Source organism: Mesoplodon bidens (genome assembly GCF_964165515.1).
Source record: "Mesoplodon bidens genome assembly, chromosome: 16".
NCBI lineage: Eukaryota > Metazoa > Chordata > Mammalia > Artiodactyla > Ziphiidae > Mesoplodon > Mesoplodon bidens.
In genome coordinates this window covers 2886744-2905215 of record NC_138173.1, presented here as the reverse complement: position 1 = coordinate 2905215, position 18472 = coordinate 2886744, and the positions used below count along the sequence as shown (strand labels likewise).

General features: G+C 36.4%; 1 protein-coding gene across 1 annotated transcript in view; it reads right to left on the bottom strand.

Moving 5' to 3' along the window:
• Window positions 1-18472, bottom strand: part of SNTG1 (syntrophin gamma 1) — a 399274-nt gene that overhangs the window by 17919 nt on the left and 362883 nt on the right. Inside the window, exons 16-18 of the mRNA XM_081258736.1 lie at window positions 16148-16300; window positions 11543-11635; window positions 546-656 (exon numbers count right to left, since the gene is read on the bottom strand). Of these exons, the coding sequence (XP_081114862.1) occupies window positions 546-656; window positions 11543-11635; window positions 16148-16300 (357 nt within the window). The remainder of the gene's footprint in view (window positions 1-545; window positions 657-11542; window positions 11636-16147; window positions 16301-18472) is intronic.

Genomic DNA, 18472 nt, shown 5'->3' with positions numbered 1-18472 from the left:
GTAAATCTTTCTGATGAGTTAAAACAACATAGTTAATAAATTTCAGAATACTGAAAATTTGCATGGAGCAAAGCAAAAAAATCATTCATTTATTCATTTTATTTAATATAGAATAACATGGGGAAAACATAAATTGATTAAAAAATATTTTTCTTCAGGAATTTGTGTTCATATCTGAAGAGGGAATAAATGATGATAAACTGGAGTCAGAATATTTTAAATTATTCTTTAGAATGTGAAACCATCAAGAAGGTGACTGTTTTAGTTCCCGGAATATTATTTTAGTGTGACACAAATACAGTTTGTAGGGAATTAAAACTAAGAAATGCAACTTGTTGTGTGTAATTTATTTTAAGATATGCGTTTCAGTGAAAATTTGCCATTAAAATCTTTAAGTGAATTTATTCTTTTGGCCATGCAGTATATTCCAAGGTAAAAATAGAGAACGTGTGTTTTTGCACTTTTGGGTTTCCTAAATTTTCTCCCTTCTTTCTTAATGGCATTAATGTAGCTAGAGGTGGTCTTTGTGATGAGTTTCAGTTTACCTTTGCGTCAATCTGTTTAGTATCTGGATTCTGAAACAAAAATTTGATTTTGCTCTTGCCGTCATCCGAAGAACCTTTAAGCTGAGAAAACTTATACCTCCAAAGTACTGCCTAAAGAGAAAAAAAATACATAGGTGAGTCAATGCAACTCATATCTATAATCAAACCAAGAAATTGTTCTTTTAACTGGTAAAAGGTAATCATATTGGGTTAGTCCTATACCCCAGTATTAAAAAGTAAATGAAAATATACTTATCAAAGGCTTAGTATTCAATATATCCTTTAATTTCCTGAAATAACTTTGGTTCCCATGAAATAGTCATTTTAAACATATATATGAATAAATCAATTTGCATATCTGGTTTTACATTATCATGAAATAGAAACAAACTCACTTAAAGCATAAGTCCATGCCAGTGAATCAGCAAAAACACCTATTTTCCATTTCTTTGTTTTTCATCCATAGAAGTGATAAGGTGATTTTCAACTGATAATTCTGTAAAACTTTCTCTTGAAGCTCAAACTAATAACCCATGTCTTTGTCAAGATGAAAGGTCAGCCTGAGTAACCGATCACAACGGAAACTTCCATGGTGCCCTCATGAGACAAACCAGCACGAGCATCTCATGGGACCAGCCCTGTCCATCCGAAGGACCTCGGTCTAGAAGATCATGAGGCTAAAAGCCATCTTCCAATGTGGCAGCAGCAGGTTTAGACAGTATGAAATCTACATGCTAATTTTAAAAGTTTACACTTTTAAAAGTATAATAGGGCTTCCCTGGTGGCACAGTGGTTGAGAATCTGCCTGCCAATGCAGGGGATGCAGGTTCGAGCCCTGGTCTGGGAGGATCCCACATGCCGCGGAGTAACTGGGCCCGTGAGCCACAACTACTGAGCCTGTGCATCTGGAGCCTGTGCTCCACAACAAGAGAGGCCGCGACAGTGAGAGGCCCGCGCACCGCGATGAAGAGTGGCCCCCGCTTGCCACAACTAGAGAAAGCCCTCGCACACAAACGAAGACCCAACACAGCCAAAAATAAATAAATTAAAAGTATAATAAAATAGGAAAATCATAAAGTCCTTAAAAATAAGCATGAGGAAATTCTCAGTAATATATAATAATAAGGTATAAAGAATTTATACAGAATACTGCTCATTTTTCATTTATTTATTCACCAAATATTTATGCTCTCATATATTAAGCATTTTATTATATATTAAGATAAAAAAGACACCGTCAGTTTTCTGAAGATATTAGTCTCTGTATAAGTAGATGTCTTTGCTTTTGTTCTTACTATGAGGCTACACAATCTATACAGAAGCAATATCCAGTCATTACAAATCCTCTTAAATGTTTGCCTTAAGTCTATTACTATAAAGCATCTTTTAACAATAAAATTATCTGGGGTAATTAACTTTCTGGAAGAAAAATAGAAGAGTTATATCCTTTATCTCACAACTTCCTCTAAATAAAATCCTTTATGTTTTAAAAAGTGAAATAATTTAAACAATCCAGGAGAACTACACGGTAGTAGGTAAGTGAGTATTTAGTAACTTTTGAAAAGAGGGAGTTCTAGATTTAGGACTAATAAGAAATTATATATTCATATGTACAATTAGGGTTAGGGTGAAAGAAAAACAACAAACAGTGGCAATATAGCAGGAAATATGGTAAAGTATAAGGAAAATCCTAACAACCTAATAAATAAAAAGACAATACTACAGAGAAAAGTCATTGAAGACAATGGAAAAACCATTACTATTTCTAATAAATATGAGAGCATGTTCAAGCTCACTAGAAATAAAGAAGAGTGTGATAATATTACAATGACTTCACTTTTTCCAAACGTTAAATTAGCAAAGATCACTGAAAATTAAAATAACTAAAGCTAACAAGTTTACCTTGAAATATTTGCATAAAATTCCTGGCAACTGTGTGAAATTCTTTAGGGCAATAATTATAATATATACTAAAGCCTTAAAAATGTGGATGTTATGTAATCCAGACATTCCCTTTCAAAAAATTAACCGTAAGGAAATACAATATATGAAAAATAAAGGAAAGTGTTAAACACCTTATTATTAATAAATATAAAAAAATGAAAATTCTGAACAATTTGTATTAAAATAAAGCTCATAAGAGTCATGTATTTACATGGAAAATGCAATAATATGACTTTAAGGGGGACATAACAGGAAAGCAGATAAGTTTGTTAAAACAAAGGAGCTTGTAGAAGGCTGCAGGGGAACGTCTGTCAAAAACATTATCATATGCAGCTCAGGTCCTCACATTAACCTACCACGTGGTTTTGGACATGAAACTTTATGTCTAGCTTGGCTTAACTGTAAAAGTAAAGGTTGCAAGTTCTCAAATTATAATTATAGCTTGAAATAATATTTTCATATATAGTCATAAAAGTAAAACAGGAATTTGCTATTTCAACTAGCTGACCTTTCCAAAGGCCAGACTTTAACAGCTGTTAAAGCTCATTATTTTAAATAAAGAGTAACAAAATTAAGAATGCGGATGAGGCAGATACGTGAAGGAAGCCTGGAGACTTCTTGGAATATGGAGCATGGATCCTCGGCTGTGAATAGATCACTCCAAAAATGAATAAAGTAGTTAATGAATCTAATGATGGGCTGAAAGATTTGTCAGTTAAGAGGTAACTCAGTAAACTGGTAAGAGTTAGAACCTTCTAGGTAAACTGTGTGACTTAACATGTCATGAATTCATTAAGACCAATTTGGAGGAATCTGAATCTGAAAATATAATCAGTAAAAGTTACAGGTATAAAAATTAGCTTAACTCAAGAATCTTTGGAAATCCTAGTCTTTATACTTGTATTTTGTTTTTAAGATTCTGATAAACATTATGGCAACTATGTTAAGAATATCAATGCTGAAAAAGATGAGTGGACACCACTGTCCTTATACCATTCTATTTCTGTTGCCATAACGTTGTTGTAATATATTTAGATAAGTACATTTAAAATATTCTTTAAGCATAAATTTTTATGTAGATCAGATGACTCCCTTTCTAAATCAAATTTTGGATTTCAAATTTTCTTGTTCATGTATCAAAATGAAGCTATTGATATTGATTTGTCTCTATTAGCAGAAGAACTTCACGATTAAATGATGTCATTTGTCTATCAATCTTTCAATTAGAAAATCAGTTAACTTTAACTTCTTTTCCATTCAATTTTTGGAATCAAAGTAAAACTTCAGAAATTTCATTATGTCAAAATTGAAATATCTCTTACTCTGAATGCTATCATAAATTCAGTTAAAAACTTCAGCATTGGATATGTTATTTGTTATTGCAACAATAATATGAATTTGTACTGTTGGTAGAGCACAGTGTTACGGTAATATCAGTATTTTCCTAAATTAAGAAACGTATGCAGCTAACGTGTAGTTGCATTGATTTGGGTGAATACGCCAGAAAACATACACTAACATGAGAACTTATAAAGTGCTGTGAGATTTCCAACAGTAGAAGGGGCATGATGTAAGCAAATAGTCCATAATATCTCCTGAACTTTGCAAGCCCAGTGGTCTCTGCCCTCTCTACATAACTTTAACCAAGGGGCCTTGGATTTGGGTTGGAAAATTCCTGCAACCAGTGGTAATCTTAATTTGTTGAACTTGATGGAAAGCCAGTCCAAAAGGAGGGAAAAAAAGAAAACAAACAAATAAAAAACTGATAGCAATGTATGAAAACATTTCTGAGTATTTTTGAAATCTAGAATTCCACCCAAAGTCTTCAGAATAAATGGTCACAGGCCAGATTTTCATTTCCTCAAGTCTTTCCATAGATGATTGCTCTGTTAGCTCCTGGTCAAATACATTTGCTGAAGTTCATTAGCTCAATAAAGTCTGAGGATATTTTCAGAAAAGAAACTCATTTAACTTTGTTCATCTAGCTTTCCCCATGGAATAGATTTCAAGAAATTATAAAAAAACTTTTCCCTATAAAATAAAATATTTAATGGATTTTAGTAATAATGGAGCCAAAATACCTTACTAATGGTATTTATTTAAACTTTTTTTTGTTTATTTTTGACAGTCAGAAACAGTGTTCAACTCAACATACTGTTTGAATGACTATATGAAATGATAAATTTAAAATGTACCTGGCGTTTTGAAGATGTCTTTAAATATTTTTGTGACTAAAATATGCAAGCAAAGATGTCGTATGTGTGAAGAACAATGAAATGAATCCCAGCATTTTCAATAATGTAGTTGTAATAAAGTCACTGAAGATGGCTAAGAAACATAGTGGGTAATAGGAAAATATACAGTAAAAGTTTATCACCCAAAGTGCTCTCACAATTAAAGACTACAAAAAAAAATTCTGCAAAAGAATCATTTGCCTCTGAACTATTCTTCATAATAGATATGTTTTCTTTAAATTACTGCAGGCTGCAACAGTTTTGGAAAAAATAAAAGAAAATAATGCAGGCAAACAGATAAATGCTAAAACCTTTGGATTCAATGCAATTTGGGTTTTATAATTTAAGGTCATCATTCTTAAACCAGTGAGAAATCTTTATAAACTATGCTTACAAACAGTGATTAATCCACTAATGATTGAAGTTGAAATGCTAAAATATTATCAAGCAGAATATTCATGTGAAGATCATGAGGCACACAGTATGGAATCCATCCCTCATTCCTGACCTTGAGTCATTTATGGGTGGCCACATGGACTTCACTCAGGGCCTGTGAAGTGTTCCATGTGTCCACTGCTGTCCTTCAGTGGAATGTCATCTTTCTTACAGTGAGTGTCACACTGGTCTAGACCCTTTCACATCCTCCCACTAATCCCTGCAATAGCTAGGGTACTGCCATTTTCCAGAGGACGCAATTAAGGAAACATCACATACATTCATAGAATTTCACAACTATTAAGTGGGAATCAAAACCAAGTCGGCCATGCTCCATGGTTCCTATTTTTCTTTTAGCCCAACCTGCTTCTTTGGTTTTCTACAATTATTTGCCTAACCAAACATCAAAGACCCATTGATTGAGCATGATTATAATTGAACTTGCATTGCAAATGGCCTGAAAGATCCTTAAAATAGAGGACAGACTCAGAACCCCATTTGGTACAAGACACGAAACTCAGGAAAGTACTTTACTGATTTTCTCAAGCATAGTCTGTTCTGAGTCATCATTTCTTCTTCTTTACAATGCTGTTGCTATTTTAAGCTTTTTTCCACTCTCTCTCTACAAGTAAAGTGTCCCATAAGCTATCCATTTGTTTAAGATTTATGGTTAGAATTGGCTTAAAGTTTAGAAATGCCAGTGATCTAGAGAACTTCAGTGGGAAGGAAAAGAAAAAGCTTTCCCTTCCTCCATATTTTCGACATTTACCACAAAGACTTTCCGAGCCGGCTGTAATCCGCCAGAGACGGGTGGCAGAGTGGGCTGCAACTGAGGGACTCAGGTTAGCAAATGAGTCAAGTGTTTGTATGATATCAAGTGTTCCTTAGATGCAGACTACTCAAAAATGTAATTCATCAATTGTATGTCTATAAATGGAAAGTGAAGCTGCACAAATGAGATGAAAAACTTACATGCCAAACAAAAATAGGCAAAACAATCTCTAGGGCTTCCTTGGTGGTGCAGTGGTTAAGAATCCACCTGCCAATGCAGGGGACATGGGTTTGAGCCCTGTTCCGGGAAGATCCCACATGCCGCGGAGCAACTAAGCCCATGCACCACAACTACTGAGCCTGCGTTCTAGAGCCCGCAAGCCACAACTACTGAGCCCGTGTGCCTAGAGCCCACGCTCCGCAACAACAGAAGCCACTGCAATGAGAAGCTCGCGCGCCGCAATGAAGAGTAGCCCCTCGCCGCAACTAGAGAAAGCCCGCGCACAGCAACGAAGACCCAACACAGCCAAAAATAAAATAAAATAAAATAAAACATGAAAAACTCTAGAGTAGAATAATAAAAACAAACAAACAAACAAAAAACCTCTAATACATTTATCTGTCTCTTTCTCGGTTCACTGTGGGCAGAACCTAATTTCTCTCACCCCACAGAAAAATTCCTCTTCCAAAAAAATGAAATAACATCTACATATGAAGGTAATTTAAGCTCTATGTCATCTACCTTCTGAGGAATCTAAGGCTATTTTGCAACATAGGGGGCAAACACACCAGAAAGCACAATCTATATGGATTACAACTTATTACACAGAACACGTTAAAAATTACAACAAAATTGCTTTGGAGGCAGAATCTATTTTTAATCTCCCTGTAACACCAATCACCTGGTATTTGACAGTTAACTAATGTTTGCCCAGCAATAACCACAAACATGCTTTTCCTTTTTCTGCTGCAGAGTGTCTTGATGGGTCTTCTCTTGGTTAAGCTGAAAATCAAATCTTCCCTCAAAGCCCTCTTTCTGCTTTGCCTCCCGCTCCGACTTTGCAAGCAGCCCAGGCACACACCCCCTCTGCTGCCTTCCACCCTCCCCTCCCCACTGAAATGAATTAACAACACATGTTAGAATGCCAGTGTCCCGTAAGCATGTCCTCTTCCTTCCTTTTCTTCTGTGGGTGGGTTAGGAGTCATATTTAGTAGAAAAGCATGACAAACCTTTTCTTTAAGAATATTTTTCTTTACACATCTTTATCCTTCTCATTTGTTCTTCATTCATGTGAAATGTATCCTAACTGATTATGTTTTTGAACTTTATAAATTACATTTTTACTAAAACTAGTACATCAACTGTACAGTAATTTTGTAAATCTTATAAATGTGAATGGTAATGTTGAATAAAGGGAGAAAAATAGAAATATGAAAAGAAACCAGAATTAGATGAAAGCTCATGGCTTTCACTTATTTCCTTGGCAATATCATATTCATCATTACATGCCTTACTAGTCATTAAATTGATTCTGTGTCCTTGAACGGTGCTTGAGTCTGGATTAGAGCAATATCTCCACCAGTCTCAGCTGTAATGTGTGATGATCAGTGCTTCACCGGGGGGTGTCTAGGCCTCCCCTGAGTTTGTGAGGGAAGGCTTTCTGGAGGCAGATCTGCCCTCAAGGTGAATGTAAGCTGTGGAAGTGTCCTGATCTTCAAAAGCTGGGAGACACAGGAGATGATGCCAAATCCAGACAGAGATCAGAACCCTGAGAGGCTTCTATCCTGTGTTGACGGATGTCGTCATGAAGGCAGTAGGAAGCCACTAAAGTAATGTAACAAGGGAGACTGATGACATGGCCGGATTTATGCTTTAGAAGTATCATTCATCTGGCAGTGGCTGGGAACAGGGACCGAAGGGCAGGTATCTATGTCTTTGTAATAAGCTTTGGCTTCTCCCAGACTTCCTGAAAGCCCCCAGTTCCAGATGTGTCTCTTTCACTAGACTGTGGACATCTTGAGAGAAGGGAGTGTACCCTTTTCTGTGTTCCTCGTGCCTGCACATAGACGATGCATAGAAAGAGTGTGTGCAATAAATATTTACATCAAGAAGGCAGGTTTGGCTGACGCTGCACCAACCAGATGAGAAGGGGTTGCCCTACTTAGGTTAGGGGGCACCTTCCAGGTTTACTCAGGGCAGCTGTTGAGGAAGAGGCCTGGGCATAGAACACAATTCAGATTCCTTCTGATAATGGAGAGAGGAATGCAGAGAAGTCAGAATCAGGAAGACAACCAGCTCTGGGGCGGACCCTGTGCTGAGACGTGTTCAGGACGCGCAGCCTGCGGGATCCAGGCGCACGTCTGAGCTCCAGTTAACAGAACCAAAACTTACCATCCTCGGGCCAGGGGCCTAAAGACTGGATGAAACTTCCTGATCAAACATATTTCATTTAAATTTATTCCCCCCAAACAGACTCTACACTATCCCTATATGATATGTCTATATGTATAAATATTTTCATCAAATATGTGGAACATTCACAGAGGGGTATACAGATGTCCACTTTGACAATTTATCTGGAATCTCTCAAACAGGAAAGAAAAAAAAGAAACAGAAGAAAAGTGTTTCTAAAATGCAGACCTTGTGTGTTATTTTGTAATAGCTTAAACCCATCAACCTGGTGGGTTGATTATACAGAGTACTTCTTGTAATCATATCTATGTAAAGTTTAGAATAACCAAAATACATGTGGAAAAAGAGGTACTAACACGTTTCCACACGCTGCTGGATGTGGTGTGCTATTTGTAACATACTAATTTTATTTTGAGAAACTTTACATGCTGTCTGTGTAATAAAGACTGGCAAGAAAATTTGGTTTTTCTCATATAAATTTCTTGGATCTTTAGGGTTTTATTTTTGTTTTGTTTATTGTTGTTGCTTTTTTCTGGCAACGTGATAAAATTCAGCCACACTTATAACTCATATTATCGATTCTCTATAGAAATCAGCTCTTTTCTAGTGATTTCTTTTTAACATATGCACACATCTTTGCCAGCTCAGTGGAGAGTAACAGCTCTAGAGAGAAAAGGAAATGAGTTTACTGGGATAGCTACATCTAAGTCAATATACCTGTACAACATAATAAGCCATCACTGCTTTATTCTCCTCCAGGTTGTCTGAAGGCTGCTCCACTGACAGAGATTAAGAAGTTTATTAAATAACTGCTAAATTAACACATAAGCTCCTGCACATTTTATTTTTGAGGCAGTGCCAATTCTTCACTTTGACTATTTGATTTCTAAAATTTAATTATGAACTTTATTACTGTGAGTCAATCATTTTCCTTTTCCCCCTAAGTATAAGAAAAAACTCCCCAATTCAAAGAAATCTATTTTTCTAGAAATTGACTCACATGTAAAAGGCATCACTTGAAAACTATTATGTTCATTAAATTAGCAACATATAAAAAATTACCTTGGGATGCATGGTCTTTCTGTGTCGAATCACCCTGATCTGTTTAAAAAGTGGTTGAAGAGGAGAGTCTGAGTCACTCAAGGTGGGCGAGGGGCCCTGTATGTCCAGGGCCTGAGTGGTCTACAGAGGACGGGGCCCATGTCGGGGGTCCCAGTGGAGCCTAAATTCTGTTTACCCAGTGAACATGGAATAATTTCCTATCTCGGTTACCTGGTGACACCTGCCTGCCAGAAATTTGTTTGTGTTCCAGACCAAGAAGCGTCCCGGGGGAGTGGCCGTCCTGAGGCTGAGCAGTTCCGGGGGCCAGCTGCCAGAAATGCACCTGGGCATCGAAGGCCACGATATACGTTGTCTGTTTATAATATCTGGGTCCTGTGCTAGAGCACATGCCACTGGAATGGGTTTCCCAAGAAACTTAGAAAAGTCACTGAACTACTGTGAGACACACAGTATTAGAAAAGTGACCTCAAATTCAACTTCCTTCCTCACTTACGGGTATTTGTCTGGGTAATCTTATCCTTGGTGTCTCATTTTCTGAAAAGCCTGTCTTGAGTTCCCAAGACTGACATATATATCCCCCCAAGTCTCTCAATAGAGAGGAAGTATTCAGTAAATATTTATTTACAAATGTTACTGGTGAGGTATCTGTTTACATTGGAAATCTATTAATAGGTATAATTAATTAATGCACATATGCAGGTTTAAAGGAATATAATGTCAGAAAATCAATACTTTTAGTTATGGGAATTATTTTTGTACTTCAGCATCATACTTTGACACATTAGTGAGAAAAGCTCTGAATGAGTATTTTATTCAAAAGAACATCTTTGTCATAGGACAGGTTTAGGGCAGTCTCATGTGAGGCTCATTAAAAGAGCCACAGGCACCTGAAATTCCATAACTAGAAAAGTGTTCTTTGGCATCACCAAAGGCAATGCACTGCACGTCAAATCTGACCCATATGTGTGGGACTTAATTTCCCAATGTCGAGATATAAAGAAACACTGGTCACCCTTAGATAATGTGAGCTTTTGGGTGACAATCTCAATTGCAGAGTCATGAAAAATCATAAGATCTCTGAACACCAACCCACGTCCCACTTGGCTGGGCCCAGCTGGGCTGGCCCATTAGACGCCAGGCTTTCCCAGGATCAACACCCTCCCGCCCTCTGTGCCCTCTGCCCTTCTCACACAGTTATATTGCTCTCATTTTATTTGCATTTGATTTTGAAAATCCTGTACATGGCTTAACTTCTAGGTAAAGTGTAAGTTTCCCAGTAAGGGATTACCCATTACTCCTTAAATAGTGAGAAGGAATCTATCAGTTTACTTCTCAGCTCATACTTTGATAAGGAGAAAGTGGGCTGGGTCTAAGGAATTGATGTCCTTATCTGCGGGGGAAGGGGATGGGGGGAAGGATGCCTTCCTACCAGAGCCCTGTGTCAGGAGCTGCAGCAGCGGGAGACTAAGGCTGGGTAGCGGTCAACTGAGCTCTCAGACTTTTTAGACATGACTGCCTGAGAAGTGCCTGTCACCATTCGATGTATATCACTCCCAGAGACACATCCTTTGTGGAAAAGGTGCCCAATCAGACAGTACAGTCAAGTGTTCACAAGGTGACACACCCTGGCTTGGGGCCTCCAAACCCTGAAATTCCCCCATCCTATAATTCTAACATATTATCTATACAACTAAAAAATACGTTTCCTCATTTTGATATTGGAGATGTTGACACAGAAAAATAATAAAGGAACACTTTAAAAAAATTGTTTTGAGAGAAGAAAATTTCGCTTCATTATGAGGCCATACTTTTAGTAAAAGAGAATATATATATATATATATATATATATATATATATATATATATATATAAAATATAGAGACATATATGTATATACAGTACATATATATACACTTTTTATAGTTATAATGTTTTCTGGCAACACATTTGTTTTATTAAAATTCAATCTCTTGTTTTTCTATAAATATTAAGGCATAATTTATCTCCTATTAATAAAAACGAGGACCTTAAATCCAACACCTGATAACCAGTCAGAGTGGTGACAGGAGCTGGAAGCAATTCCAGTCGTCTTTGATTAGGACCCAGGCCGCGCACCCTCGCGCTGACCATGCACAGTACCTTGGTCGCAGCGTCAAAGCAGATGAAGCCCATGCTGAAGTCGATGGTGAGCCCCATCAGGTGACTTTCCAACACACACGCATATGTCTTGCACTGGGCAGAACAAAAAACTGTTACTTTCATGTGACTGACCCAATGTCAGGGTTAATAGTCCACATATATCAGACTGTGTCACAACCCCTGTGATAAGTTCCTTATACAGCAGCTAACTTTATTTCAGCAATAACTGTATAAGGAACCTGGTGTTGTCAACATCCTAACGTCAACAAAACACAGGCTGAGCGGTCGTTGACCTGCCCCGGGGATGCAGGGCTGATTTTCCAATCTTGCCCTGGTGACCTTGTCTTTACCTTGTGTCACACTGATGTCCTTCCCTATCTTGGCAATAAAACTGTATACACACTTTTAGGTGTAGGCAAGATTGTGTTAAGTTGTCATATTCTGTAGCTAAATATCACTGCATTTTTATTAAGCTAAAAGTGAATTATTAAAGATTAAGGTATTACTTAAATTCTTGGCATATCAATTTCATTGATATTATTAAAAAGAGAGCTCTCAGGCACACAAACAGATTTAATAATCAGAGCAAGAAATACAGGAAACGTCTTGACCTTAAGAGTCTCTATATGTTCATCAGTGTGGTACAAGTTATGTCCTAAGGACATTTACCCTTCCTATTATTTGTGTAAGCCTATTGATTCTTTGAAATCAATAATTAATGATTGTTCACACTGAGATCAGATTAAATTACAATTTTACTTATATAAATAGTTTGGGAAAGCTAGTAAAATATAGATGCTGAAATACAAGAATAACAGATGAGAAATACACACTTGGGACTTATATGAAACAATGCATTTTTATGTCCATAGGCCAGTTTTATTTGCATTTAATTGCAAATCAAGAAAAAAACATCTTTTTTAAAAGACTTTTTTGATGTGGACCATTTTTAAAGTCTTTATTGAATTTGTTACAACATTGCTTCTGTTTTATGTTCTGGTTTTTTGGCCGAGAGTCATGTGGGATATTAGCTCCCCAACAAGAGATCGAACCCACACCCCCTGCATTAGACGGTGAAGTCTTAACCACTGGACCACCAGGGAAGTCCCAAGAAAAACATCTGTAATTCACAAAGGAGAAAGAGAGGGAGGGAGAGGGAGAAAGAGAGAAACCTATCTCAAGCAAATGTTCGATACCAATCCTTACGTCATATTTGTGTTTATAATACTGTGTATAAAAGTACATTAAGTGAATCTCATTCTGACTAACGATGGCTAAATGCATCACGTTGACTCCACCAAAAAGCTATATTCATGTGTTTAAGCCCAATCTGCATTGGAAAGTTATAACCAGGCCAGATTATTCATTTGGAGTTAAGTTTTTCAAAAAAGCAGATTAGAAAGCAAACTTAATGGGCCTTGTAAGTTTATTTGTGGGTGTAATTTTATTTAATACATGAACACCTTACCTTCCATGCTTGTACCCACCCATTACCGCTTTATTAAAACTACTATCAACTTAAGGAATATCCAAGGCCATCTCATTTTCTCCAATTTAGACACAATTGCTTGCTATTTTCAAGCAACATTATTTAAAAAATACATGTCAGGTGGAAACACCTTCAGTATGGAACATTACAATTTATCTCATTAAGAACAGAATTATGAATTAAATTACATTGTTTCAATAATCATTAAATCGAAACAGACACGATATAACTTGAGACCCACTGAAGTTTTATTCTGTGATTTATAATCTTAATAAACATATGTAAAGAGTATATTTGTATGTTTTAACATTGAAATGTTTGACTTATTGTTTAATTTCTATATTTACTTTATAATAAAATTGAATTATAGCTAGAAAAAAGCAAAAAATTTATCCTTTTTAGGGAATGTCAAGCTAGAAACACTTTGAAAGATTTTTGCACAATTATTATATATTATATATAATTATTATATATTATTTTGCACAATTTTATATATTATTACATAATATTTGAAGATACATCACACATAAAATGATTTTTTACATGCCCTTTTGGATGACAGCTAAATGTCTATAGCTGGATAAAGCACAATGAAAGGGTCTGAAATAATAGCACTAAAAGAAATCAATTTTTGAATGGGACACACTTCTTCACAGAAAGTCTTATTTTAAAAGGGTTGTATTAATTCATACTGAATTAGTGTAAAAAACAATTATATGTCCCTTACCAGTATTATTCACTTACTCTGGGAAAATTGTTTAGAAATTGGACAAATAAAGGTACTAAAAATACAGTAAATCAATTAGGCTTAACTCTGGTGCTTTGAATACTAGGTGAATGTAAGGTGTAATTCATGCAAATTGTCATATTTCTGTTTCAATGTTCATTACATTTTCTACTGTCACCCTGGGAAGTATGGCTAGATTTTAAGCTGTTAATTGAAATGACAGTGTAGGATGTTTAGAAATACCTGCTTTCAGTGAATTATCCTTTAAATAAATATATATTTATATCAATATTAAGTACATTAGAGATCAGAAAATATTTAAATAGATAAAGGAATAGATTAGAAGCTAGAAATTGTTAGGGTGCAGTCCTGTTAATGAAAACTAATTTTTAAATAAAAATAGATTAATTTATTAATTTTTATTGTATTAGTCAGTTTATTAATTTCCTACTTTTATGCCCGTTTCACAATAGGAATATGTCCTCTCTTTATTTCTTTACCAACTTTAGTGGAAGTGGAGATATAAGAAATATAGAAGTAAAACACAAACTTCTTCATGTAAATATATTCACATCTTTGAATTTTGAAAATAACAGAACCAGAGTGTTCAGTCATTGATTACTGATTTCTGATAGAGTAAACAAGGGGAAATTATAAAATCCATAAAACAACCCAAAGCTAAAAAGACATTAAATATTTTTCTTTTCACTTACCATATGCATCTCAAATTTGTATTGTGAATACGTAAGGTGCTAGTACAAAGAAATGCATTGCTCAGGACATCAGTTTAGAGAATGTGAGGTCCAGATTTTAAAAAAATAGTAAAATAGAGTGAAACTACATAATTTTATCTCTATCTCACTTCTAAACATCTGGAGACTTAAAATGAAATTTTAAATTGAAACCAGCAGGTAGAAATCACCATGTACTTGTTTCCAAGTGAAGTGTGACATTCTAGGGGAAGGATAATTAGGAAAACCCAAAACTATCAAAATAAATAACAAAAATGTCAACTCCTGTACAACTTTATACAATGCTTTAAAATGGTCTTAAGTGTTGATACTTGGAATAAAATAATATTTAAGGTATTTTTCATCTTTCTACTTTGATATTAAAATATCTATTTACTGAATTGAGGTTCTATACAGCTAAATTATTGAAACAACATTTCTCAGTTACTTTAACATTTTTAGGTAATGCAGATCAGCAGAATATGAGAAAATGTCAATTAAGCACTGAAAAAAGTGAAAGTAAGTCTTCTCCTGTTCCCTTCCCCTGATTGTTATGTCATACTGGTGTGATCTGATGGGTTGAATATAGAAGTTTGTAGTCAGAAGAAAGAAATTAATACATGTCACATATCAGTTCAACATAACTGAACAACTATGAATCCAAGTCCCCTGTTGCAGGCAAGAACCCCGGGATAATAATGCTGTACTATCATCATCATACATTTGTTTTCAAAACTGTGTCCGTGTGTCTATTTAGGTCCTGACTCTATGACTCAAGTGCATCACAACTGTTCAGTTTTGCCCTTGGTCACTGTTAAGGGTCAGTTAGGGGTCCCGTCCACGGTCCTGTGAATTGTATAGGCTACAGGTTTATGACATCTGGTCTAGATTTAACTTCACAGTTAAGAGATAACACGATAAAGTTTAACACACATCTGCCGATTACTCATGATGTACAAAATGCACTCTACTTCAGTCGGTAGAGGAATAAAATAATCCCTGGAAACCCACAACTCGGTGTGGGGATGACAAGCCCTCATCACTCCAACACAGCAGAGCATGGGGAGACCTAAGGAAGCAGATGAAAGAGACTGAGCTCGGCAGGGGCGAGCTTGAACAGGACTCATGTGGATGGGGCAATGGAGGCAAAGGGCAGGGCTGACTGGGAATCAGCAACATTGTCCTGGGTGGTGTGACCTCTGAAAAAAGCTTCAAATTCCCTGGGTCGTTTTGAAGGGTAGAGATGAAGAGAAGGCTTTCTAGCAAGAAAGAGGCTTGTGAGTGAATGAAATCGTTCAGGCTGGAAATTAGGTGGCTGTGATTGGAGGCCAGGAAATGGCTTTGGAAACGATTAATTAAAATAAGAGCATTTTCTACTTTAGATTTAAGGGAGAGCAGATTCTAATTAAAGTTAGAAATATGTTTTTGATGAGTGGTAGGAAATAGCCTAGAAAGATCAAATTGTAGGAAAATTAAAATGTTTCTCAGAGCCGTGTTGCTCTTCACTTAATAACAATGGCTAACTATTGAACATTTGAGAAGAAGGTCAGGACTCACAGAACTGCATTTTTATGCTCCTTTGAATTTATATTAGAATTCTAGGGGAGTGGTCATGCATCTTTGGGGGTCACAGGTCCGACAATTCCACAGACTCTCACCTGTATCCGTTCCACTTCCAGAAAGGTTGCTGTTTGGAAGGCTCTTTCCCACTGGGCGAGGTCGCAGTCTAATTCCACGGAGAAGTAGAGGTCCTCCCCAGACTCGGACTGCACGGTGAAGCAATGTTTCCGCCGGTCCAGCAGGTCGCTGTCCTGATGAAAATCTGGAGTTACACAGGCTGGCACACACCAGTTCTACTCTGACAGGGCCACACCTGGATCACTGCTGACCAGTGGGTGGCGGGGATGCTGCAGTGACAAAGATTACACTCTATGACAGCACTAATTCTTCATTCAAACGGTCACAGAAGACAATTTCCAGGCCTCAAAGTCTATAACGGAGACACTTCTTCTTTGAATTGACACTGAGGCGTGTCCATAAGATAGAAATGAGGATTTCTGGCTTCAACTCTTACTAGCAAGGTAACTACCAAAGCACTGAGTGCTTGAGATTCAATTCCTTACTGTACAGATGGATAACACACAATTTCTCTTTTTCCTTACAGAGCTGTGAAATTAAACAATACTTATTATGTATTTGCAAATTTAAAGAGCTTTATAAGCATGGTATCTTATATTGAGTTGATTTCTATAACCCTTAAACTATCATGGGAATATTCTTCTACATGAGATATGAAAAAACTGTGTCTAACATGTTTCAGAAATTTTATTGCTTTAAAAAAAATATACATTTACCTTACTTATGTAACTGTATTTCATTAAGTCAAAAAGACTCTGACATGGCAATTTCTTGGTCTTACTAGAAGTTTTCAACTAATGTGTTCACACATCTGTATGTGTAGCAACTTCAGAGATGTTAAAAGGTAAAGAATGCAGCGGGGGCTGTGGGATATACTGACCCAGCTGAGGCTCTGTCCTCTAACCCGCCCTCTGTCACAGCCTTGATAAGGATCCTCGTGTTCCAGTCTATCCACACAGCCTAGCTTACGCTCCTTCACTGGCTTAATATGTGCTAGATTTAGCTTTTGACAGGAAACAGAAAGGAAAACCCTACTTAAAAAAAGAAGAGTTTCAGTAAAGCCAACCAGGCCATGTGGAAAAATGCTGTGTACCTTCAAAGGGAAAAGTGCTTTCTTATATGGTAATGCTTTTAAAAAGTATATGGCATATAAACAAAATATAATTATTAAAAGAAACTTTTACCCTTGTATCTGCTTTGCATTTTTGATTTCTTATTTAATATCCTTTAATCAGTTTTCATTATTGATTGGTATCAGCATTTTCCCAAAGACATTATTATTGAAACACATAGAAGCTTCACTATGATAAATTAACATAACTAGCACCAGAAAAGCAAGCAAACAAGAGACACATAAAACAATAACATTAATTTCTTACAATATTATTCAGGGTTGACTTTCAATATTGCCTATTGAGATTAATGGTTTTAGTTAATAGTTATAAGATTCATCTTTCAGATTTCAATCCTAATATTCTAGTTCTGAGGATAATTACATCATAATAAAAAAAAATCCTCAAATCCATGCTTTGAAATCCAAAGAGCATATGGCTTTTAGGAGAACAGGCTGTCCAGTGCGGGGGGTCGGAGAAATGTACTGGTTGTTCCTACAGATGTGGACATTATAGGGTCAGTAGGGATTGTGACTGGTCATTTGGTCTTGCCTTTAAGAAATAATCCAAACAGTCCCACCTGTAAGTATTTCCAAAGAATGAAACTCTAATTCTCAGCCTTTAATACTTGGTATGTGAAGACCGTTCTTCAATCTCCTGATATTTCTTTTCTGAAAACTGGATACCTCACACTGCAGTGTACACTAATTTATTCTTAATCTCTCTTCAGATGTGATTGAAAACAAGTGGTCACCACTTTTTAAAAAGTAACCTTTTGTATCCTTGAGGATACAGTTATCAAGCCATCTTTCGGCTTTCTCTTTATGAAACCTAGTGAAGCAAATTATTTTACCTTTCCTCAGGGGTACCGTGCCTTAGCTATTTAATGATTTTAGTATCTCTCCACTGAAACCTATCAACTTTTTCCTAATCCCTCGAGTAGTAAAAGATACCAGCTAGCTGGTATCGTCTGGACCTGACTAGCAGGAGACAGCTGGACTCGTCTGGACCTGACTAGCAGGAGACATAAAGGGTGTCCCTTGTGTCATCTATAATCACACCTCTGTTTATGTACCCCAGGATCCTGTTTGAGAGCCGTGTCTGTGGAGATTTAAAAAGTGAAGATCATTGTGAGAAGTGGTATCTGGCTAGCAAGCCTCTCATAAAATGTGTTCAATTAATCCTGCACACTTTGTCAGATGAAGGGGAGGTCTGGGGGCCAAACTGCCCAAT